The sequence below is a fragment of the Phyllopteryx taeniolatus genome, chromosome 1, assembly GCF_024500385.1.
Source record: "Phyllopteryx taeniolatus isolate TA_2022b chromosome 1, UOR_Ptae_1.2, whole genome shotgun sequence".
In the NCBI taxonomy this organism is placed as follows: domain Eukaryota; kingdom Metazoa; phylum Chordata; class Actinopteri; order Syngnathiformes; family Syngnathidae; genus Phyllopteryx; species Phyllopteryx taeniolatus.
The window spans coordinates 49,248,724-49,272,603 of NC_084502.1; the positions used below are offsets into that span (position 1 = coordinate 49,248,724).

The 23,880-nt window shown below is 43.3% G+C and overlaps 2 protein-coding genes across 9 annotated transcripts in view; both read left to right on the forward strand.

Annotated features, from left to right (window-relative positions):
• The window catches only part of dip2ba (disco-interacting protein 2 homolog Ba), an 89,181-nt gene extending 81,667 nt beyond the window's left edge, over positions 1–7,514 (forward strand). For all 4 annotated transcript variants that reach the window (XM_061747372.1, XM_061747392.1, XM_061747382.1 and 1 more), the window contains 3 exons: positions 2,441–2,615; positions 2,683–2,806; positions 3,824–7,514. In XM_061747372.1, the coding sequence (XP_061603356.1) occupies positions 2,441–2,615; positions 2,683–2,806; positions 3,824–4,076 (552 nt within the window). In that variant the 3' untranslated portion in view covers positions 4,077–7,514. The remainder of the gene's footprint in view (positions 1–2,440; positions 2,616–2,682; positions 2,807–3,823) is intronic.
• Positions 7,515–14,479: 6,965 nt separating this feature from the next.
• The window catches only part of scn8aa (sodium channel, voltage gated, type VIII, alpha subunit a), a 171,664-nt gene continuing 162,263 nt past the window's right edge, over positions 14,480–23,880 (forward strand). For 4 of the 5 annotated variants that reach the window (XM_061747424.1, XM_061747454.1, XM_061747414.1 and 1 more), the window contains exon 1: positions 14,909–15,022. The gene's annotated coding sequence lies outside the window, so the exon portion shown is untranslated. Of the gene's footprint in view, positions 14,592–14,908; positions 15,023–23,880 lie in introns of those variants that run through there. The other variant, XM_061747434.1, reaches the window with a different exon arrangement.

The following is a 23,880-nucleotide window of genomic DNA, read 5'->3' on the forward strand; positions in this document are numbered from 1 at the left end:
GACCCAGCCATGTTTCATCTTCAATGCCCTTGCTGATGGAAGGAGGTTTTCACTCAAAATCTCACGATACATGGCCCCATTCATTCTTTCCTTTACACGGATCAGTCGTCCTGGTCAGCCCCAAAGCATGATGTTTCCATGCTTCACAGTAGGTATGGTGTTCTTTGGCTGCAACTCAGCATTCTTTCTCCTCCAAACATGACAAGTTGAGTTTTGACCAAAAATTTCTATTTTGGTTTCATCTGACCATATGCAATTCTCCCAAACCTCTTCTGGATCATCCAAATGCTCTCTAGCAAACCTCAGACGGGCCTGCACATGTACTAGCTTAAGCAGGGGGACACGTCTGGCACGGCAGGATTTGAGTCCCTGGCTGCGTAGTGTGTTACTGATGGTAGCCTTTGTTACTTTGGTCCCAGTTCTCTGCAGGTCATTCACTAGGCCCCCTCCCCCCCCGGTGTGGCTCTGGAATCTTTGCTCACCGTTCTTGTGATCATTTTGACCCCACGGGGTGAGAGCTTGCGTGGAGCCCCAGATCGAGGGAGATTATCAGTGGTCTTGTATGTCTTCCATTTTCTAATAATTGCTCCCACAATTGATTTCTTCACACCAAGCTGCTTACCTATTGCAGATTCAGTCTTCCCAGCCTGGTGTAGGTGTATAAATTCTTTAAAAATCAGACAATGTGATTTTCTGGATTTGTTTTCTCATTTTCTCTTTCACACGTGAGGTATACGTCTGATGAAAATTACAGGTCTCTCAAATATTTTTAAGTGGGAGAACTTGCACATTTGGTGGCTGACTAAATACTTTTTTGCCCCACTGTATGTGACAGTGGTTCGGCAATAGTTAAAATTATTTGTTTGTTTAAAGTTATATCAATACTGTTGTAATCCCGTTTACAACATTCATCATTTCATATCTGTCTGTGTTTCTTAAAGAAGATTGTGGCAGGATTTCTTTCTCCATAAAATGATGTGACCCTTGCCCCTTGTGGATGGTTTATCTTATTTGCAATCTTTGGACCCACACCCACAAATAGTCTGTTGAAGCCCTCTCCCACTTCACTTTTACCTGTTATTGTTTTATTGTTGTCTAGAAAAGTGTGTGTTTTATATTTTCCCAGTGCCCTTGGTATTATTTAAATTTTTCTCTAATAATTTATTGAATAACATTTTTTACATTTCCTAATAATAATAATAACAATATTTATTTTTTTATATTTTTTATATATAATTTCTTTTTTCGTTACTTCTTTGTCTAATATAAGCGCTGTTTAGGGTGTTCTTCTTTTTACTGATGTTCAACAAACCCTTTGTGATCCAGGGCCTTTCCGAGTCTTTTTTTATTTATTTTTTTATCCTCCATTGTTTCATTGGACAGTTATTGTGATATACTGTAACATTTTGAAAGTGCCCAGAAAACTGTTATATGCAGTATCAACATCCATTGCTTCATACACATATGGTTGTTACTTGTGATGAAATGTAGTGTGTCATGGTCGGTGACATTAATGATTGATTCCATTTTATACTTGTCATAGATAACGTTAAAAGAAAGATACTGCTAGTGCTTTTGATGCATAACATTGCAATTAACACAATGACAGATAATTGTTAACAAAGACCTTTCATGATGATTTACCGATGTGTCAAACCACTGCAGTGTTTTCCCAACTCATGGCAAGGAGGACTTAATCGATGTAAGATTATTTAGTCTTAAGTATCAGTGCCCGGTATCGGGAGCCTTCCCAAGTACCCAGTACCTTGAAATATAGTACCTGGTACTACCCCTCTGTTCGTCATTACAGTGGGTCTTCAGTTTACGATGTTTACGACATAAGGTTACAAACTGTGCGCAAGGAACTAGTCTGTCAACTAGTCAACGGCATAAGAATACTCATGTTCAGTTACCATCATACTAACTCTTTTTCATTGGATAGTTTTTTTATACATTGGCCGAGAATTTTTTTTCTTACAAATATTTGCTGAAATTCTAACTTTACGGCCGCTTTAGCGTAGTTTCAGACTTTCATACAAGTTCGTGTTGCCACCATCGGAACGGAATCCCATCATAAACTAAGGATCCTTGTACTCCTGTATGAATTAAACTGACACAACACATCCAAATAGAGGACATATCATTCATTGAAGACTTAAAATTGTCCCTTGGTGTGTGAATCCTGGTGTATACAATAAAAACGTCTTTACAGGCAATAAACAGCTTCACTTTGATCACGCTGGGTGTTTTTTTTAGTGTGCGTGTGTGTACGTGTACGTACGTACGCGTGTGATTGAGTGAGTCAATGTGCGCGTGTGTCTGTGTGTGCGTGAGGTGGGGCGGGTTGGGTGTCTGACAAAAAGTGACATTATCAGCCTGACTTTGTGAGTCCAAATTAAGTTCAGTGTCTGTTTGCGTTTGTGTGTGTGTGTGTTTGTAGATCTGGGTGAACAGTCCCCACAGTGCGAGTGGCTACTACACCATCTATGGCGAGGAGAGCCTGCAGGCGGATCACTTTAACACCCGACTCAGCTTTGGGGATCCTAACACGCTGTGGGCCAGAACAGGCTACCTGGGCTTCATCAAGAGAACGGAGCTCCTGGATGCTAGCGGAGGTAAGCTGCTGTTTTTAAATAAGGAGGAGTGTGAAACTGTTAATGACTTTTTGCTTTCCTGCTGCAGATCGCCATGATGCCTTATTTGTAGTGGGCTCCCTGGATGAGACGCTGGAGCTGAGGGGCTTACGTTACCACCCCATTGACATTGAGACGTCCGTGTCTCGAGCTCACCGTAGCATCGCAGAGAGGTGAGCTGTTGCATGTGCCGGCATGTTTACATGGTACAGTTGAATCTGCATGCACGACATGATGGAATTCATAACCATGACATTGATGACCTTTTAACAAGATAACGATACATGCCAAAAGGTATTAGATAAATACGAGGGGCAGTCAAAAAGTAACGATTCCAATTGAATTTAACCTACTCATAATTAGGGTTGGGCATCGTTTGAATTTCAGCGATTCCGGTCCCGATTAGAGTTCCTCATTTCGATTCCGGTTCCAAACGATTCTCGATTCTGATTCTTTTAGGGGGCTGGGTCAAAAATGTTTGCATGGTTTTGCCAAATTATGAAGATCCATTTTCTTAGCAGCCTCCAGCATAAACTAAAATGAACATTTGACTCGGGGTTCTTCATAACCAGTATCAATATCAAACCTGGGAACTAAAAGGCAATGTGTGTGGAACTAAACTAATTGACTTAATATTCATTACTTATTGTTTCATCTAAAAGTTAAATCTATCATTGTTAGTGGGAAAGCATCCATGCTACTTCCTGGTTGGCTGCTAAGCAAACCCTTCCAAATATGGGGGAGTTTTCAACGTCCCCCACGCTCCCTGCCCCACGGTTAACGCCAAGAAAACCCAGTGCAGTGTGAAAAGGCCTTTACTGCGCTTAATTCATGTCGTTCTTTCCTCACTTCCTGCTTCTCTACAAAATCGCCAGCCACCCTCCCACCATGTACGTGGTGCCTTCAGGGATTGTTGTTATTGTACTATTAATATTAATTGTGATTCGCCCGCAGGAAAAACATAAAAGAAAAACACCCACAAATCGTCATTTTTGTGTGTCACCCATCAGGTACCCAATGCGGGACTTTGGCGTTTATTCTTCTAAAAATGCAAATCATTTCTCCCATTTTCGAGGTTTATTTCTCCAGAAACTGTGGGTGAAATTCAAATTGATGGTCTTCAGGTGCATTCAAAGTGTGCTTCGATACAAAGTTCTTCCTGACGTCAGACTTGCATGTGTGCCCCCCAGCGCCGTGTTCACGTGGACCAACCTACTTGTGGTGGTGGCCGAGCTGAGCGGCTCCGAGCAGGAGGCTCTGGACCTGGTGCCCCTCATCACCAACGTGGTTCTTGAGGAGCACCACCTCATTGTGGGCGTAGTGGTCATCGTGGACCCGGGTGTGATCCCCATCAACTCCCGCGGGGAGAAGCAGCGGATGCACCTGCGGGACTCCTTCCTGGCCGACCAGCTGGACCCCATCTACGTGGCCTACAACATGTGATCGGAGGGAGAAGAGCGTTTCGAGCAATCAAAGCGTGCTTCCTTCGTCTCCCTCAATGCTCTTTTCCGACTCATCTTTTTTAATTCCTGGCATTCTTTCCTCCATTCATTGCTTTCCATTTGAACAATCCACCCAGACATTTTTTTTTAAATTGTTAATTACCCCCCACACCTGCAAAAAGGACCCTCACTTCTCACTCTTCTCACTAGCAGGGAGGCACACCAACCGGAACTACCGAGAAGTTCCCCCCTTGCACTTTAAGTCCTCGCACCTCGGAGTCCACATCCTGTCTGGCCTTCCTCAAAGGGAACACGCTCCCTTCCATATTCGCTGCTGTGCCAGTGGCAAACCTCCGCTTCAGTATTAACACGTGCCACCAGCAGGTGGCGTACTGTCACATGCACAAAGGCAACACATGTTACAAGATGTCCTGAAAATGCACTTGAATGACAGTAAGGATAGTTAAGATGAGTGCTAATTGTTTGGTGACCATTTTGCTGCTCTTTTTAATTGTCCTGTTATGACCAAAAAAACCAAAACGAATTCTCTTCTGCTGCAGCCTGCTGGCGATAGCAGACACAATATTGAGGTAGGGTTTTTATTTGATAGCACAAATTGGGGGAATTTCCACACAAATCTTGCATAAAAAGAGCCGAGGACAGCTAGCTGCACGTTAAGGCCCCGTCCACACCCACACGGATATTTACAGAAATATCTTGAGCCCATAAATGTTTTTTTTTATGTCTTTAAGATAGACATGTTGCAATCAGTCAGTGATGGTGTAGTGGTACATTCGCCTGACTTTGGTGCGGGCAGCGTGGGTTCAGTTCCCACTCAATGACGGTGTGAATGTAAGTGCCAATGGTTGTCCGTGTCTATATGTGCCCTGCGACAGACTGGCGACCAGTTAAGGGTGTAGTCCGCCGTTTGCCCAAAGTCAGGTGGGATAGGCTCCAGCGACCTCCCCCGTGCTGACAACTTAGCTGAACTTTTGAATAAGTTACTGGTTAGCATAAGAGAACTCACTGTTAAGCAACACTAATTTGTGCAGCTCTGCTTAGCTTTTGGCGTCAACATGGTGGTGCTTCTGTGTAGTCCAGCAGCTGGACTCCTACCATGGCTTAAAATGGTGGATCTACAGCCATCGTAGCCGCCCAGTCATTGGCGCAGAGACTTGGTGTGGGGACGGAATTATGCAAATTAGCTGCACTGATATGTCATAACTCGAATACGGGCTTGCTCACAGACACATTTTGGAAAACAGGCAGCTAACAAGAGATTTACTTGGTTATGTAATATTCACAATTGACGGGTTTGTTGTGGATTCATATTTTTTAAAATCCTGGAGCGAGGAAAAAATAATTTTTATTCGGGCGAGAGGCGGGGTACACCCTGAACTTGTCGCCAGCCAATCGCAGGGCACATTTAAACAAAACAACCATTCACACTCACATTCACACCTAGGGGGAATTTAGAGTCTTCAATTAACCTCCCACGCATGTTTTGGGGATGTGGGAGGAAACCGGAGTGCCCGGAGAAAACCCACGCAGGCACGGGGAGAACATGCAAACGCCACATAGGCGAGGCTGGATTTGTACCCAAGTCCTCTGAACTGTGAGGCAGATGTTGCCGACCAGTCATCCACCGTGCCGCCGATTTTATTTTTATTCTTTTAATATTCGTGTACGTGTTGCTCTTGATGGCTTGCGCTTGACCTGGTGCATTCGAGAGCAGGCCTTCTCAACTGGTCTCAGCCATAGTTTCCCGTGGTTATGAAGTCACCACCCACTTTTGGGGAAGTCCAAACTGAGCACATGTATCGTTCAGTCAAAATAGTCTTGTCAACAACATGTCATTATTTTTAACGAAAGAACGATAACGGTGTGTTTCAGACCACTTCATTAAGGAGAGTCAAAATGCACTAATCATGATGAAACATGACCATTGCATGTATTCAAGATGAATAAATATTACAAATGACCAATTAAAAAAAAGGCCCACCATGGATGGTACTGTACATCAGACAAGTGACTTAATACCCCTTTTAATCCTCAGTGTAAAATAGCAATTTCAAGTTTCAACGTCAAATTTTAATCTCTTTACTTACACCAGTGGAGATTGACTGCTCTCAAAGAGCCCATGACATTGTCTTTGCAAGCGCACTGTCCCATTGTACTCAGTCGTTTAACGTGTGAAAACTTTCCCATCAGCGTTGGCGTCCTGGTCAAATAGGTCGATTCACTCCCGAAAATGCAAGAATATTGGTCATATTTCTAGTCAAAACTAATCTGATTACACTTAAACTCTTCACGGAAAAAGTAACCTGTTTTTAGACAATTTTCACTTCTTTCAAGCTAATTTTTTTAAATAAGTAAAAACAAAAATGCCAGTGGAGTAAGATTTGTTTTCTTCTACTTATTTTAAGTAAAAAAAAAAAAAATAGCTTGAAACAAGTGACAACTGTCTAAAATCAAGTTACTTTATTTTAAGTGTAATCCGATTAGTTTCGACTAGAAATAAGACATATATATTCTTGGTAAGATTTGGAGTTTTTGCAGTGTTTTTAGAAGGCTGGGCCGTCCGTGCCTTTTCACAATAACGCTCCATTGTAACTTGGAGTTCTATGAAGAAGATCTCAGCGAGCGAGGACAACTTTTGCCTTATTGAAACCTGCAGAACTTTTCATTTGAAGCTCCTTGAGTCATATAGGAACTATTGCGCCACTCTGTTCATAGTTCTCTCTTATGCCGTCGTCACATTGTCCAAAGTTTTCTGAATGTCTAACACTGAAAACAAGGTAGGAACAGCAGAGTGATAGTTGTGAGTGAGTCATATCGATAAATACATTAACAAAGTTGTAGGGGATCGATGAGAGTAAGGATGTCAATGTGTGTATTCTGTATTTTAGGTCAGATACTGTTATCACTGGTGTTATTATCGTGTACATGCAAATAGTCAGCGAGACTTGACTGATCTTTCATACTTGACAGCATTTTTCTGCTTTATTTGCAAAAAAAACACAAAAATCAAATACAAACTCACACTTATAACGATTCTAGCAGGAACACCATGCACTTTCCCCAATACTGTTTTGTGTGTGTGCGAGTGTGTCTGTGTGTGTGAGTAATTGGTTTGTCTGGTGATTTTTTTTTTTTATATATATATAAAATTGAAATGTATCTTTTTTTAAAATGTTTTGATTTGTTTTGATTTTTTATGTCGCCGCCACTGTAACCCTTTCCATCCAACTATGGAATTTAATATACATTATAGGGTTTTCTCATTGCTCTTTTTCTTAGTGTGAGCAGCATTGCATTGAGTGACATGTATGCAACAGGCATGTGAGAAACACTCATGGATAAGTGAAGCATTTGAGCCACTTTGTGACTTTTCCTCTGTTGTAACTCTTACAAGTTTTTAATAAAGTTTTATAATTTGTCGGCTTTTTTCGGTGCTATTCTATGAGGGATGGGAAAATGTCGTCCTCCAGTGTCTGGATGCTCATAAGTTGCTATTCGTTGCTCTGTTCCAGAAGGGGTTGTCATCATCAACATTCATTTCATAACTCCAAAGTAATTCCAAGCACAAGCTGATGTGGACATGTATGTGCTTTTGGTGTCATTAGGAAACCAAGGGCCCACAATGTATACCTCAACAATGACTTGTCTCTTCACTATGCATCGACAAGCTGCAAGCAGCAGTTTGATCAATGGCATGATTTCTCCGAAGCTGTCTTGACAAAAAAACAAAAAACTGTCACTGTCACTGGATGTGGTTCATGTTAAATAATAAAAAAATAAGATGCTTTGTCAGAAGCTCCTGTCATTCCCCCCCCCCCCCCCCATTTTCCACACAAGTCTTAATTGAGAGACAATAGCGTCTGCCCTCTGTTTGGCGAAGTCTAACAAAAAAAAATGTCAGGTTCTTCACATAATGGGAACGGAAGCAATAAAGTTTTCAATGCTTTCGTCTTTGGGTTTGACAAGGTGGACAAAGTGCGCTAAAGGACGAGCTTCAGGACTGTTGGAAGCCTAGAAAAACCTTATGTGCTGCTGTAACAAGCACAATATAAAAAGACACTTTTTTCCCCTCGCTGTCTGACAAAATCAGACTAAATTATTCCTGTTTTAGGTCAATTAGAATTACCACAATTATTTCTATTTGCGGAATGCCAGATTAATGAGAGCAGGATCTTTTTCGACAATTTTGAATTAGTTTCTTTAAAGTCAGAAGTTTACATACATTTAATTAGTAATTGGTGCCCTTACCTTTAAACTGTATGACTCTGCAAACATTTTGGATATCCTTCCAGAAGCTTCTCACAATAATTGGCAGGGATTTGGGCCCTTTCCTCCTTACTTGCGTAACTGAGCCAAGTTTGTAGGCCACCTAATTGGTTGTATGCAATTCATTTTCAAGATCAGGGCAATGTGATGGCCACTCAAAATCATTGGGCCTCATTCACTAACCGTTCGTATGCACAGAATGGTGCTTAAATTGTGCATATGCACATTTGATGCCCAAATCTGTGATTCATCAATATATTCGTACTTCTTTTTGTGAATACTCTGCAAACAAATTTAAAAGCTCCTCAGACAATGCGTACACACAAATAATGCAGGATCACCTTTCTAAAAAAAAAAAAAAAAAAAAATTCAAACATCTTTTACTCAAGATGCAGAACATATTGCAACTCTATCATTCCTAAAAACAATGACTTAAATGATAATAACTCAAACCAGAAATTTGCTAATGGGTTGACTGTCCGGAATAATTAAAAGGACACTTCTCACTTCCCTTTTCCTCTGGTCCCGTACAAGCACTGGCTTGTACACCAGGATATTGCATTTACTGTATGTGTGTCCCTCACCGGCTGTCTGCATGCACTGCCGACCTTGTCACGGTGAACAACTGGTTAGAGCGTCTGCCTCACAGTTCTGAGGACCCGGGTTCAATCCCCGGCCCCGCCTGTGTGGAGTTTGCATGTTCTCCCCGTGCCTGCGTGGGTTTTCTCCGGACACTCCGGTTTCCTCCCACATCCCAAAAACATGCATGGTAGGTTGCTTGATGACTCTAAATTGCCCGTAGGTGTGATTGTGAGTATGAATGGTTGTTTGTTTATATGTGCCCTGCGATTGGCTGGCAACCCTGTTCAGGGTTGCTGCCCGATGACAGCTGGGATAGGCTCCAGCACGCCCGCGACCCTAGTGAGGAGAAGCGGCTCAGAAAATGGATGGATGGATGGCTCGTTGGACCACACCACACTTTTCCACTTTGAGTCAGGCCATCTCCGATGAGCTCGGTCCAGAGAAGCCAGCGGTTTCTGGGCCTGCCACCGTGGGGGACCTAGGTTCGAGACCCCAACTGGACCATCCGCCAACATCCCCTGGACTCACGGCTGTGGTGTCCTTGAGCAAGACACTGATACCCCGAAATGCTCCCCAGGCGCTTCAGCTGCCCCCTGCTCCAGTGTGTTCCACTAACGTGTATGTGTTCACTGCGATGGGTTAAATGCAGAGGACAAATTTCGTGTGCATGTGTGCATGCACGTTCATGACAATAAAAAGTGATTCTTCTTCTTTTAACTTGTAAACGTAGCAGCGAACTGTGTTAATTGACAATGGTTTTCTGAAGGGTTCCTGAGCCCACGCGGCAATATCTTTTATACAATGGTTTTCAATGGAGCGCCAGCGGCGCCTGAGGGATCGAAGGTCACGAGCATTCAGGTTTTCGGGCTTGCCGCTTAAGCGCAGCGATTTCTCCAGATTCTCTGAATATTTTGATGATATTTAAACTGTAGATGATGAAATACCTAAATTACTTGCACTTGTACGTTGAGAAACATTGTTCTTAAACTGTTGGACTATTTGCTCGCCCCATCCTTGATTGTGAACAACTGGTCCTTTCAGGAATGCTCCTTTGATACCCTGCCATGACACTCACCTGTTTCCAATAAACCTGTTCATCTGTGGAATCTTCCAAACAAGTATTGTTTTAGCATTCATTAACTTTCCCAGTCTTTTGTTGCCCCTGTCCTAACTTTTTGGGAACGTGTTGCAGGCATCCAATTAAAAAACTGAAAAATTAAAAAACTGCAAAAACAGTTTGAATATTATTGTATTGTATGTGTATTCAAGTGAATGGAGGTTGAAAAGAGGTTTTCCACATCATCTCAACGGCGGCACGGTGAGGGGAGTGGTTAGCAGGTCTGCCTCACAGTTCTGAGGACGAGGGTTCAATCCCTGGCCCCGCCTGTGTGGAGTTTGCATATTCTCCCCGTGCCTGCAAGGCTTTTCTCGGGTTTCATGCAAGATAAGTTAATTGAAGACTCTAAATTGCCCGTAGGTGTGACTATAAGTGCGAATGGTTGTTTTTTCTGTGTGTGCCCTGCGATTGGCTGGCAACCAGTTTAGGGTGTGCCCCGCCTTTCACCCAGAGTCACCTGGGACAGGCTCCAGCACGCCCGTGACCCTCGTGAGGATAAGCAGTACGGAAAATGGATGGATGGACGTCATCCCAACTTAATTGGAAGTGGGGTTTGTACACTTATAAAATATAAATGAACAATGACTTAGAATATAAAATACTGTGAAAAATAGTGTCTATATACTGTTGTTTTTTTCCCTAACATTTGCATGTGAGTGTTTACCGCTACCAACGTATTAACACTGTTACTGTGATGATTATAAGTTCTGTAATTTCCGATTTTCTGGGAGGCATTGAGGGTAACCAACTGAGTGTGATTTGTGATTGGCTGGGGCAGTCACGGTGCCGGGAGAGAGCGAGTTTGTGTACAAGAGTAGGCTAACGGTTACAGGAAATATGGTACAGTATGAGTTTAATCTTGTTTTGGCGTGACTGACCCTAATCGTTTGTTTTGAAATAAAGAATTTGTTGATAGCTCACTGCTTGTCCTGGTTTCTTCATCCAAGCGAAGGCAACGCTACACGAACAACTGTAGTTTCTGTGAGCTCGCCAATGAAAGCCCTGCTAAGCAGCAGCAAATTAATGGCGCAAACCAGTGAGAAATAAAATAGGACTCTAACTACATAAAATTTGGGGTTATTTGAAGCGGGAGTGAGGAAGATTCCAAGCCGCAGTATAGGTGATAGGTGGCCAAGATGCAATGAATGCATGGAAAGCATCGCCTCTCACATCGCATCAACAAAACACACTGCAAGCAGTCGATGAAAAAAAGTACTTCATTTTTGCTTGCACATGATTAAACAGTAAGCGGTAAACAGAGGCAACCAAACAGGAGAAAAAAAAAGAGTCCTGTAAATTTGACACATCACAGAGAAGAGCCTTGTTAACGCTGAAATAATGGATGAAAAAAAAATCGCCAATTTGAAATCAGGCGTCAAAATTGTCAAGAATTTAGACATTCTTTCAGCTTGCAAACGCTGTGGGCGTGTTGTCGAGAGCTCTGAAAATTCCGCCTTTCCTGTCAATCAAATACAGGTGATGTAACACAGTGGTAAACATGACCCTGTCCCAGCTTTTTTGGAACGTGCTGCAGCCATAAAATTTGAAGTTAATGATTTATGTTAAGAAGAAACGGTCCTTTTCCTCTGTTACAATGATCTAAATGCCGATCGCTACTTTTATTTATCAACTATTGCTTATATATCAACGATTTCGTGTGTGACATATCTATTTCAACTACGACTTCAGCATTGGGCGCTGTTTGCTCCAATCCAATTTAAGCGCGAGAGACGTTTAAGTCTAGTTCACCAATCAAACGACGCCCGCTTCCCGGGCATAGGTATTAACACTCGATAAGCCAGCCCAGCTAATCGACGTGCCTACGTAGCGACCATGTTTAGAAGGCCGTCGTTACCATTGAAGGCACCGGCGCACTACTCATGTTTACATTTAGAAAAACAACAGCTTTCATGTATTGTAGTATTTGTCTGGCGCTGTCTCCCCAAACTTGGATATTTCGGCCCACTTCTAACTTAAGAAAACACCTTGCGGGAAATTGCAGATGTTTTGATGTTGTTTTGGCTGTGCATATTAGCCCACATTAGCCGTATTTTATCACAAGTAACTAAAACATGCAGCTCTTGAGGTACGTGCAAATCTCGCTCACACTGTACAGACACACACACAGAGCGATATCTGAATTTACACGTTCACATTTTATTTTGTTACTTTTATTTGATTGATGTTCATGCTCTGATTAAAAAAATCGCAAGTTAGTCACCATTTACTCAGTACATGAGTAGTTATTTTTCACTGTGTATTCTTACTCAAGTAATTTTTTGGAGGACTCATTTTTTTACTTTTACTTGAGCAACTTTATTGTCAAGTAACAGTACTCTTACTGGAGTACAATATTTGGCGACTCTACCCACCTCTGCTTCCCGTCTCGATCCATCTGTCTGGCCAACCTGTATACTGTAGATCTTTCTTTCCTTCTTTAGTGTCCAACCTGGCTTCCATGTCATCATATGGGTCGTGTTTGGCCTTTGCCACCTCTACCTTCATCCTACGTCGTATCTCCATGTATTCCTTTTCTCTCTCCTCAGTCCATATATATCCATCCATCCATCCATCCCTTTTCTGAGCCGCTTCTCCTCACTAGGGTCGCGGGCGTGCTGGAGCCTATCCCAGCTATCATCGGGCAGGATGCGGGGTACACCCTGAACTGGTTGCCAGCCAATCGCAGGGCTCATACAAACAAACAACCATTCGCACTCACATTCAATTAACCTAACATGCATGTTTTTGGGATGTGGGAGGAAACCGGAGGCACGGGGAGAACATGCAAACTCCACACAGGCGGGGCCGGGGATTGAACTCCGGTCCTTAGAATTGTGAGGCAGATGTGCTACCCAGTCGTTTTAATATTTACCTTCCAAGTTAATTTACAAAGTGTACCCCTATATTTTCTGCTGCCATACATGGCCCACCTGGTCATGGAACAGCTGAGCAAACCATCTCATTAAGTTTTCTCCCTCAAAACGTGGAAGGGTTATATATCCTCATAATACCCTCAAAATTAAAGCTGAAAGTCTTGTACATTGTAAAGCACATCTTGTACATTTAATTTCCAATCCATTGTGGCAGCGCTTCGACCAAAAAGATGAGAATTGTGTCGATGTCCCAATATTCATGGACTTGACTACCACCTTATCAGTGAAGCATAGTGTCACGTCACGGGCATGTATGGCTGCCACTGGAACAGGTTCCCATGTATTTATTGACGATGTGACTGCTAACAAAAGCAGCAGGATGAATTTTGACGTTTCTTTCGGGCAATGCGATCTAAACGCTTCAGAACTCATTGGAGAACGCTTCACAGTGCAGATGGACAATGACCCGAAGCATAATGAAAGCAACCAAAGCGTTTTTAAAGGGTTGCAGTGGAATGTTATGCAATGACCAAGTCAATCACCTGACCTGAGTCCGACTGAGCATGCATTTCACTTGCTGAAGACAAAACTGAAGGGAAAATGCCCCAAAAACAAGTAGGAAATGAAAATGGTTGCAATGCATTGGCAGAGTATGACCAGTGATGAAACCCAGTTTTGCTTTCCAGAATTGAGGCTGTAATTGACTGCAAAGGTTTTCAACTAAGAAGTGAAAAAAAGTGAACGTTTCATTCAAGAGTGTTAGTTTGTCCCATTACTTTTGGTCCCTTAAAAACTGGGAGGCAAATATGCAAACTTCTCACACCGTTCACCTGATTTGGAGGTAAACACCCTCAAATTAAAGATGAAAGTCTGCAGTTGAACCACATCTTGTTTGTTTCATTTCAAATCCATTGTTGTGGTATTGAGAGCCAAAAAGATGATTATTGAGTGGGTGTCCCAATATTTATGGACCTGACTGTATATATATATTTTACTGGATGTTCATCTAAGATTATCACCATGGCCAGTGAACTCTAAAAGATCTAGGCTTTGATTATCAAGACAACATCAATTTAATATTTTTTATTAAACCTTTTACAGCTTGAGGGTTCAATGAGCGTGACAATTTGACTCTGGAACCAATTAGTTCAAGTTCCATTCCTTCCTATGGAATTTTGTGTCTTTGGTTATTAGATCATTAGACCAACGTGGAAGTTGACCGATGTTCAACCTTCTTGCAAGGCTTTCTGCATGTGCAGGTTCCATGCGATCAGCATTCCTGCAAGCGAACTCTCCCCAGTGGCACCCAAAAAGAGACGACGCGTGTTTGCGCGTGTTTTTGTGCGCACCGTCGCGCACGGTCCCCTGTGGTGGCGCACTTGCGTCGGGCTCTCAATCCTAAATGACCTTTAGGATTGGAGCAGGGGGCAGTGGGTGACACACCCTCATCAATGATGCAGGGAAGCCGCTCGTTCTGAGGAGGGCTGCTACTGCTGGAGGTGTGTGTGTGTGTGTGTGTGTGTGGAGGGTGGGGGGGGGGGGGGGGGGGGGGGGGGAGACGGCAGCAGCAATATGGCGACAACCGCAGTTTCTGCCAGACCATTCGCAACTCTGCAGTCCCGCGACGGATCCACAGTTTCCCTGTGACGCTTCCGAGGTAAGCGCACTTTCTTTCTCTTACATGTGGAACTCGTTGTGTTTGTGTAAGGGGGGGTGAGAGGCAGCTACCTTTTTGCTGGGGTTGAATGTCGCAGAGCTGGCCCGCATCCTTCACCCCCCCCCCCCTCTTTTATTTTATTTAATTTTTTTTTATTTTAGAGCTGAATGTGTGTCTTCAGCATCGTCCTCTCACGGACTAGACGAACGTAGAAAAATGTCAAGTATTTATCATATGTGCTAAGGGAGGAAGGAGCGCGCATAGGACGCAGCATAAGATGGCTCCATTTTAAACTATATATATATATATATATATATATATATATTCACATTGCGGGACACTTGACTCCAGTTTAAAAAAAAGAAAAAAGAAAAAAAAGATGATTTTCACATTGCGGGACACTTGGCTCAACCTTGGATGACAGGATGCATGTGAGTATTCCTTCCATGCGTTTGTCGTTGTCTCTCTCTTTTCTCTTGTTTTCCCTTATTGTTAAATATGTTCGCACGCACGTACGCACGCGCACACACATTACGTGTATTGATTTGCCAGTCGACGAGGCTCCACGGGTGTGGTGCACAGCCTTCAATGCAACGCGCAGGGGAAAAAGCGGACTTGTCGAGCGCCCGCGTAGAAATGTTTTGCATGTATCACCAAAATGATGATAATGCTGTATATGAAGACTCTTAAATTTTTTTTTTGTGTGTGTGGTGCCACCCACTGCAGCAGCCGCCTGGCTGCCTCGGTCAATGTGCTGCTTTTTTTGCGCACTCGTCATCCGATGTTACACAAACGTCGTCGTCACCGCGACCATCCGTTCGCCTCATAGCAGAAAAAGCCCAATTGTGCGTGTCTGATGTTGTGGGCTGTGTGTGCAATCATGATGGATATTTTTTTTTTCATCCGCCGTCGAGGGCCTGTCTTATTTTCTGATATGATTTTAATTTTATGCACGCGCGCTGTGTGTGTGTGTGTGTGTGTGTGCGCGCGTCAGCAGAGCAGCAGAAGACTCAGTGGCTCTCTATTCCGGGGTCCATTTTAAAAACAGACGTTTTTTTTTTGCATGGGAGATGCATGTTTGATTGTATTGAGATAGCGCGCGCGCGTGTGTGTGTGCGTGTGTGTGTGTGTGTGTGGGAGAAATATGAGGGAGCTTCTCACGACCAACATGTTCACATAGGCGGTGATGGGAAAGCGTAAAAATGATCCAAATCTGCGCTGTCTTGAAAATGTCTAAATTTGTCCTTCGACTTGAATATGCCATTTTTCGCCTCATGCTGCCTCACATGCGTTGAGTTGACCCTGAAATTTCCTGCAGCTTGAGCACTGTCATGTAACATGCGCTGACTAAAAAAGGCTTTCCCTGAGTAGAGCAGCCATTAAAAGAGTTGCATTAAAAATGAAGTCATACAGAGCATTGTGCTTTTCTATTCGAATTTCAAAACGTCTTCAAGCTACGATCCAGCACATCAGAAATCATTACATTAGGCTTTCCAAAATAATTCTCCTTTAAAGTGACACTTTATACTTAAATATGCTGCTCAGCAATCAATCAGACAAGAAAGTATGGTGTTCTACTTTCTTTGGAATCCTATTTGACACATTTGTCATCTGTAATCGGTATTAAAATGTGTCATATTTTAAATCGAGTAGTAGAGATTTTGGGCCTGTGCCACCGCTTTGTAAACGTTGGTGGAGGTAAATCATTGACACTTCTACTTGCCTCTCTGCTAGGTAAAGCAAACATTTAAGTCCCCTCCCATTAAAATCCATTGTTTTCTGCTGTTTTAGATGTCAAAATGAGTCTGTGACATGGTTTAAGTTCGACATCTACTGTATGCAGTTTGTCGATTGAATGCAAAGGGAATTAAATGTCATAAGGCTTGCAAAACGGGTGGATTTGAAATTGCAGACGGTGTGACGTATTTCCGTTCATTAATATTCAAGTATCTGCCCTCTGCCAGGTAATATCTAAAATATGTTCTCTGAGAGAGAGGGTGACTATAATCTAAGGAGACTGAATACAGACGTTCAACAATGTCGAAATTTTCGCCAGTTCAAAAAGAAACTACAACAAAGATTTTGGAGAAGCACAGGGAAGAGTTGCAGCAATACTGGCTGTATTACACTGCATTGTATTATTAATTATTGCAAACGGTAAGACAATGTTGTACCTTTGCCAACCATATTTGTTATAAGAATAGGTTACTCTTAGGCAAAAGCCCATTGTATAAGGATTATGAATTATTTTTTATATTATTGTATAGTTAAGTCTAATTGTCTATCATGATACATATATCAATAGCATACTACGCATAATTATATACATATAAATATGGTTAGTCGATAAATGGTGTTTTGCAGGTACAGGGGTATCTTGTACAATGTATATAATATTAGATATTATGTTATGGCAGCAGTATACAGTGTATGTTAATGATGAAATATTGTTGCTATAATGATAATGGAATGGAGTTTTAAGGGGTAGGAACAGATAAGTTTATATTTCTTTCTACTCCCTTTCGAACATGTATTCCATTTCTCTTTTGTTTTCATTGGTGCTTTGTATTTGTTTGTATATTTGTTTGTTTGACTCGATTCTCACACGTGCACTGATAATAAATGTTTCTTTTTCTATTTTATACATGTTGGAAATAAACACACACACACACAAATACATACATACAAATACAGTCTATAAAGTATACATACAGTATGCTGTGTTTTACAACAATACTTGAAATATGTTTTTGTAAATGATGATGTAACAGTGGATGAAATAGCGAAGCTTGCATGCACTTTCGCGATCTTCGCGGCAGGTTCAAGTCAAATGAATGGGAGCATAAACTCAAAAATATCCTCCTCTCTTAATTTTAACCTACGTCCCCTTTCTGATCATATTCCCTAGTAGTCGGCCAACAACCCAACACTTGGTGAATTGTGCGTCACAATGATATTAAGACATCGAAGGACATGACATCGCTATGAAAGCTCGGCCGCCCAAAGCTTCTAAACCAGGGGTCTGCAGCCTGCGGTTCCAGAGCCGCAAGTGGCTCTTTCATTCTTCTGCCGTGGCTCTTTGTGACTTTGGAAAAGAAACAATGACTATTTCATTTCAATTTTAAAGTAGTTTGATCATTTTTCAAAAGTCATTCGAAATGTGACGATGATAGTGCTTTTGTAACATTCAAATCAAACTTTTTGTGTAGCTCGAAATATGAGTTACAACCGCTAATGTGCGACACCTATTGCCAAGATTTATTGAGCTAATCGAACCCCGGTAAGCGCACCACGGATAAAGCGTTTAAGCGTGCTGCGTGAACTATATTGAAAATATGCCTCACAGATGACAGCTTGCAATCGTTTGTGTGAAAATGAAGGTGACCTCTAAAGCCTTGATGTGCCAACACTGTACACTAAGGTTCGAGAGTAAAAAGCACATTAACCAGGTAAAATAAATATTATAATTGGTTATTATTTTGCAAAAATATATTTTACATTGTTAATTGAAATACATCTTTTTAATTCAAGTTGACAGCTGACTACATGCTGCACATGCGATAAAATGATGGTGGAAGAACAAAGCAGATGGCATTTTTGGTTTGTATTTTTGGTTCACCGCAGGTGGATAATTTAAGTTTGGCTTTGATTTAAAAAATAAGAGGAGGGCATGAATAGACATTGACGATTTTATTGGAAAGTATGTTTTCCAGAGTTCAATATATTTTTGTTCCATGCAGAAATACAATTTCGACTTCTCTGTAGCATTTCATTGATTTAATAACTGCAACACAAAAGGTTTTTATACATACAGGTAAAAAAAGACAATGATATATGCAGTGTTATCCTCACTTTAGATGTCAAAAGGGTTTTGTGGCTGGCTTTGGATTTTTTCTGTGGGAGACTGTCCAAATGTCCCTTTGTGTATTTAAGGTTGCCGACCCTTATTCTAGATGCGAGTGATATGGAACAATCAGAGCCTAGCTGTATTCCATATTTAAATTGGGGAAGAGGAGCCATCCATTCAGAGCAAAGCTTATTTACGTGCCGCAAGAGAAATTCGACCGTCTCAAAGTCAAACTAAAATAGCTAGAAATAGGACAGTTTGGGCATTCCCAAACCAAATTATCTTGCAAACCAGATAAAAGGACATCCATCAATCCATTTTCTACCGCTTAGCCGAGGTCGGGTCGCGGGGGCAGTAGCTTTAGCAGGAACGCCCAGACTTCCCTCTCCCAAGCCACTTCATCCACCTCTTCCGGGGAGATCCCGAGGCGTTCCCAGGCCAGCCAAAAGACGTAGTCTCTCCAGTGTGTCCTGGTTCGTCCCCGGGGTCTCCTCCTGGTGGGACGTGCCCGGAACACCTCACCAGGGAGGCGTCCACGAGGCATCCGAATCATATGCCCCAGCCACCTCGTCTGGCTTATCTCGATGTGGGAGAGCATCGGCTCTACTCTGAGATCCTCCCGGATGACCGAGCTTCTCACCCTATCTCTAAGGGAGAGCCCGGACACCCTGTGGAGGAAACTCATTTCGGCCGCTTGTATCCGGGATGTTGTTCCTTCGATCGAGACCCACAACTCGTGACCATAGGTGAGGGTAGGAACGTAGATCGACCGGTAAATCGAGAGCTTCGCCTTTCGGCTTAGCTACTTCTTCACTACAACGGACCGATACAAAGTCTGCAACACCGCAGACGCTGCACCGATCCGCCTGTCGATCTCCCGTTCCATTCTTCCCTCACTCGTGAACAAGACCCCAAGATATTCGAACTCCTCCACTTGGGGCAGAATCTCATCCCTGACCCGGAGAGGGCATGCCACCGTTTTCCAACTGAGGACCACTGTCTCAGATTTGGAGGTGCTGATTCTCATCCCACCCGCTTCACCCTCGGCTGCGAACCGTTCCAGTGAGAGTTGGAGATCACGGCTTGATGAAGCCAACAGAACCACATCATCTGCAAAAAGCAGAGATGCAATTCTGAGGCCACCAAACCATACCCCCTCTACGCCTCAGCTGCGCCTTGAAATTCTGTCCAAAAAAGTTATGAACATAATCAGTGACAAAGGGCAGCCTTGATATGCCGTCCAAACCCTGACTCCGGTCGTACAGGGACCGAACAGGCCGTATCAGGTGGTTCGGTACCCTATACTCCCAAAGCACCCACCACAGGACTCCCCCGAGGGACACGGTTGAACGCCTTCTCCAAGACCCCAAAACACATCTAGACTAGTTGGGCGAACTCCCATGAACCATCGAGGACCCTGGCGAGGGTTTAGAGCTGGTCCACTGTTCCACGGCCAGGACGAAAACCACACTGCTCCTACTGGATCTGAGATTCGACTTCCCGGCGGATCCTCCTCTCCAGCACCCTTGAATAGACCTTACCAGGGAGGCTGAGGAGTGTGATCCCATATAAGAAACTAGCTCTAGGGATGTGGAATGTCACCTCTCTGGCAGCGAAGGAGCCCGAGCTGGTGTGTGAGGTCGAGAAGTTCTGACTAGATATAGTCGGACTCGCCTCCACACACAGCTTGGGCTCTGGTACCAGTCCTCTCGTGAGGGGTGGGACTCTCTTCCACTCTGGATTTGCCCACAGTCAGAGGCGCCGAGCAAGTGTGGTTATACTTATTGCCCCCCCGGCTCGGTGCCTGTATGTTGGGGTTCACCCCGGTGGACAAGAGGGTAACCTCCTGCCTCCTGGAGACGGGTCCTGACTGTTGTTTGTGCCTAACAGCAGTTCAGAGTACCCACCCTTTTTGGAGTCCTTGGAGGGGGTGCTGGAGAGCGCTCCCGCTGGGGACTCCATCGTTCTGCTGGGGGACTTCAATGCTCACGTGGGCAATGACAGTGAGACCTGGAAGGGCGTGATTCGGAGGAACGACCCCCCCCCCCCCCCCCCCGATCAGAACCTGAGCGCTATTCTGTTATTGGACTTCTGTGCTCATCACGGATTGTCCATATCGAACACCATGTTCAAGCATAAGGGTGTCCACATGTGCACTTGGCACCAGAACACCCTCGGTCGCAGTTCGATGATCGACTTTGTGGTCGTGTCATCGGACTTGCGGCCGCATGTCTTGGATACTTGGGTGAAGAGAGGGGCGGAGACTAACATGTTACTGGCATCACTACTCAACACACCACAGGATAATCACTCAGGATAATTTTTTAGAGAACTCTGATCATTGGGCCTTTGCTGACTTTGAGCTGTAAGGAGGAAAAAATGCTACAATTCAGCTCGATTGACAATATATGTGTACCTTCTTTAACTGCAAAAGGGAAATACAGTCATATATTGGAGTATTTACTTGCGTTTACATATTAAATATCGTTTTGTATGGTGCTTGTTAGTTTGCATGTTCTCCCCGTGCCTGTGAGGGTTTTCTCCGGGCACTCCGGTTTCCTCCCACATCCCAAAAACATGCATTATAGGTTAATTGACAACTCTAAATTGCCCGTAGGTTGGTATGTGAGTGCGAATGGTTGTTTGTTTGTATGTGCCCTGCGATTGGCTGGCAACCAGTTCAGGGTGTACCCCGCCTCCTGCCCGATGATAGCTGGGATAGGCTCCAGCACGCCCGCGACCCTAGTGAGGAGAAGCGGCTAAGAAAATGGATGGATGGATGTTTGTTATTAAAAAGTGTTTCTTTCTTCAGTGATGTGGCTGTCGTCATCTACGTGTCATGGATTTATTTTTTTCCCCAGTTTATCGATTACTGTGCAGTCGCTGTTATTTATTGTTGTTGTTTTTTTTTTAAGTATTTGATTGTACTTTATTCTACAGCCACTGACTTCTGTGCAGGCAGTGTGAATTCAATTCCCACTCAATGGCGGTATGAATGTGAATGTGAAAGAATGTCTGTCTCGACAATATACTGTACAGTATTTGCCCTTTGATTGACTGACCACCAGTCTTGGGTGTAATCTGCCCTTCATCCCAAATCAGTTGGAGTAGGCTTCAGCTTCCTCTGACCCCTGAATAGGATAAGCGGTATAGAAAATGGATGCATGAACTCAATTACTTGTACAATCCCAATTCCAATGAAGTTGGGACGGTGTGTTAAACATAAATAAAAACAGAATACAATGATTTGTAAATTATGTTCAACCTATATTTAATTGAATACACTACAAAGACAAGATATTTAAAGTTCAAACTGATAAAGATTATTGTTTTTAGCAAATAATCATTAACTTAGAATTTTATGGCTGCAACACGTTCCAAAAAAGCTGGGACAGCTGGCAAAAAAGACTGAGAAAGTTGGGGAATGCTCATCAAACTCCTGTTTGGAACATCCCACAGGTGAACAAGCTAATTAGGAACAGGTGGGTGCCATAATTGGGTATAAAAGGAGCTTCCTTGAATTGCTCAGTCATTCACAAGCAAAGATGGGGCGAGGTTCACCTCTTTGTGAACAAGTGCGTGCGAAAATAGTCGAACAGTTTAAGGACAATGTTCCTCAATGTAGAATTGCAAGGTATTTAGGGATTTCATTATCTTCAGTCCATAATATCATCAAAAGGTTCAGAGAATCTGGAGAAATCACTGCGTGTAAGCGGCAAGGCCAAAAACCAACATTGAATGCCCGTGACCTTCGATCCCTCAGGCAGCACTGCATCAAAAACCGACACCAATGTGTAAAGGATATCACCACATGGGCTCAGGAACACTTCAGAAAACCCATGTCAGTAAATACAGTTCGGCGCTACATCCGTAAGTGCAACTTGAAACTCTACTATGCAAAGCAAAAGCCATTTATCAACAACACCCAGAAACGCCGCCGGCTTCTCTGGCCCCGAGCTCATCTAAGATGGACTAATGCAAAGTGGAAAAGTGCTGTGTGGTCCGACTAGTCCACATTTCAAATTGTTTTTGGGAATTGTGGACATCGTGTCCTCCGGCCCAAAGAGGAAAAGAACCATCCAGACTGTTATGGACGCAAAGTTCAAAAGCCAGCATCTGTGATGGTATGGGGCTGTGTTAGTGCCAATGGCATGGGTAACTTACATATCTGTGAAGGCACCATTAATGCTGAAAGGTACATACAGGTTTTGGAGAAACATATGCTGCCATCCAAGCAACGTCTTTTTCATGGACGCCCCTGCTTATTTCAGAAAGACAATGCCAAACCACATTCTGCACGTGTTACAACAGTGTGGCTTCGTAGTAAAAGAGTGCGGGTACAAGACTGGCATGCCTGCAGTCCAGACCTGAAGTGTGCGGCGCATTATGAAGCGTAAAATACGACAACTGAAGCTGTACATCAAGCAGGAAAGGGAAAGAATACCACCTACAAAGCTTCAACAATTAGTGTCCTCAGTTCCCAAACGTTTATTGAATGTTGTTAAAAGAAAAGGTGATGTAACACAGTGGTAAATATGACCCTGTCCCAGCTTTTTTGGAACGTGTTGCAGCCATAAAATTCTAAGTAAATAATTATTTGCTAAAAACAATCAAGTTTATCTGTTTGAACATTAAATATCTTGTCTTTGTCGTGTATTCAATTAAATATAGGTCGAACTTGATTTGCAAAAAATTGTATTCTGTTTTTATTGATGTTTAACACAACGCCCCAACTTCATTGGAATTGGGGTTGTATAATTCCGTAAGGGGACATTCAATTCACAGTGCTGGCGGCGTGGTGGAGGAGGTCAGCAAGGCGGGGAACACGGAAGGAGCACTGAGGACGAGGAAGAACTTTTTCTCAGGGCGAGAAAGGTTGAAGAGATGGCTGGAAGGGAGAGGGGCTCCCGGCAGAAGATCGATCGCGCAGTCATAAAGGCAGTGGAGGGGTAGAGGGATCCTTACTGAAAACTGGGGAAAGATCATGATATACTTCCTGTACCCGGGAGAGGTCGACTGGTGTAGCAGGTGGTTGAGGTTTGCTGGAAGGTGGTAAGGCGGAAAGCAAACAGTGCGAATGGCAGTGAGGACTCCACCCGGTGATAGCAAGGTGGGTCCAGTCTATGGGAGTTTGTGCTTTTTGAGCCAGGGAATTCCGAGGACTAATGGGGTGTCAGGGGAAGGTATAACAAATAATGGAATGTCCTCGCAGTGGTTTCCCGAGATGAATAATGTAATCAGAGCTGTTTGGTGGGTGACAGGGGAGATGAGTCGCCCATCCATTGCAGTAACTCTTTTCAGTGACTGGCGTGGTCTGCGAGGGAGTTGGAGCTGATGTGCCAATCCCTCATGAATGAAATTGTCATCTGCACCTGAGTCAATGAGGTTAATAACGGGTCTATTGTGAACGGGACCAAGAATACATGCGGGAACGGTCATGCG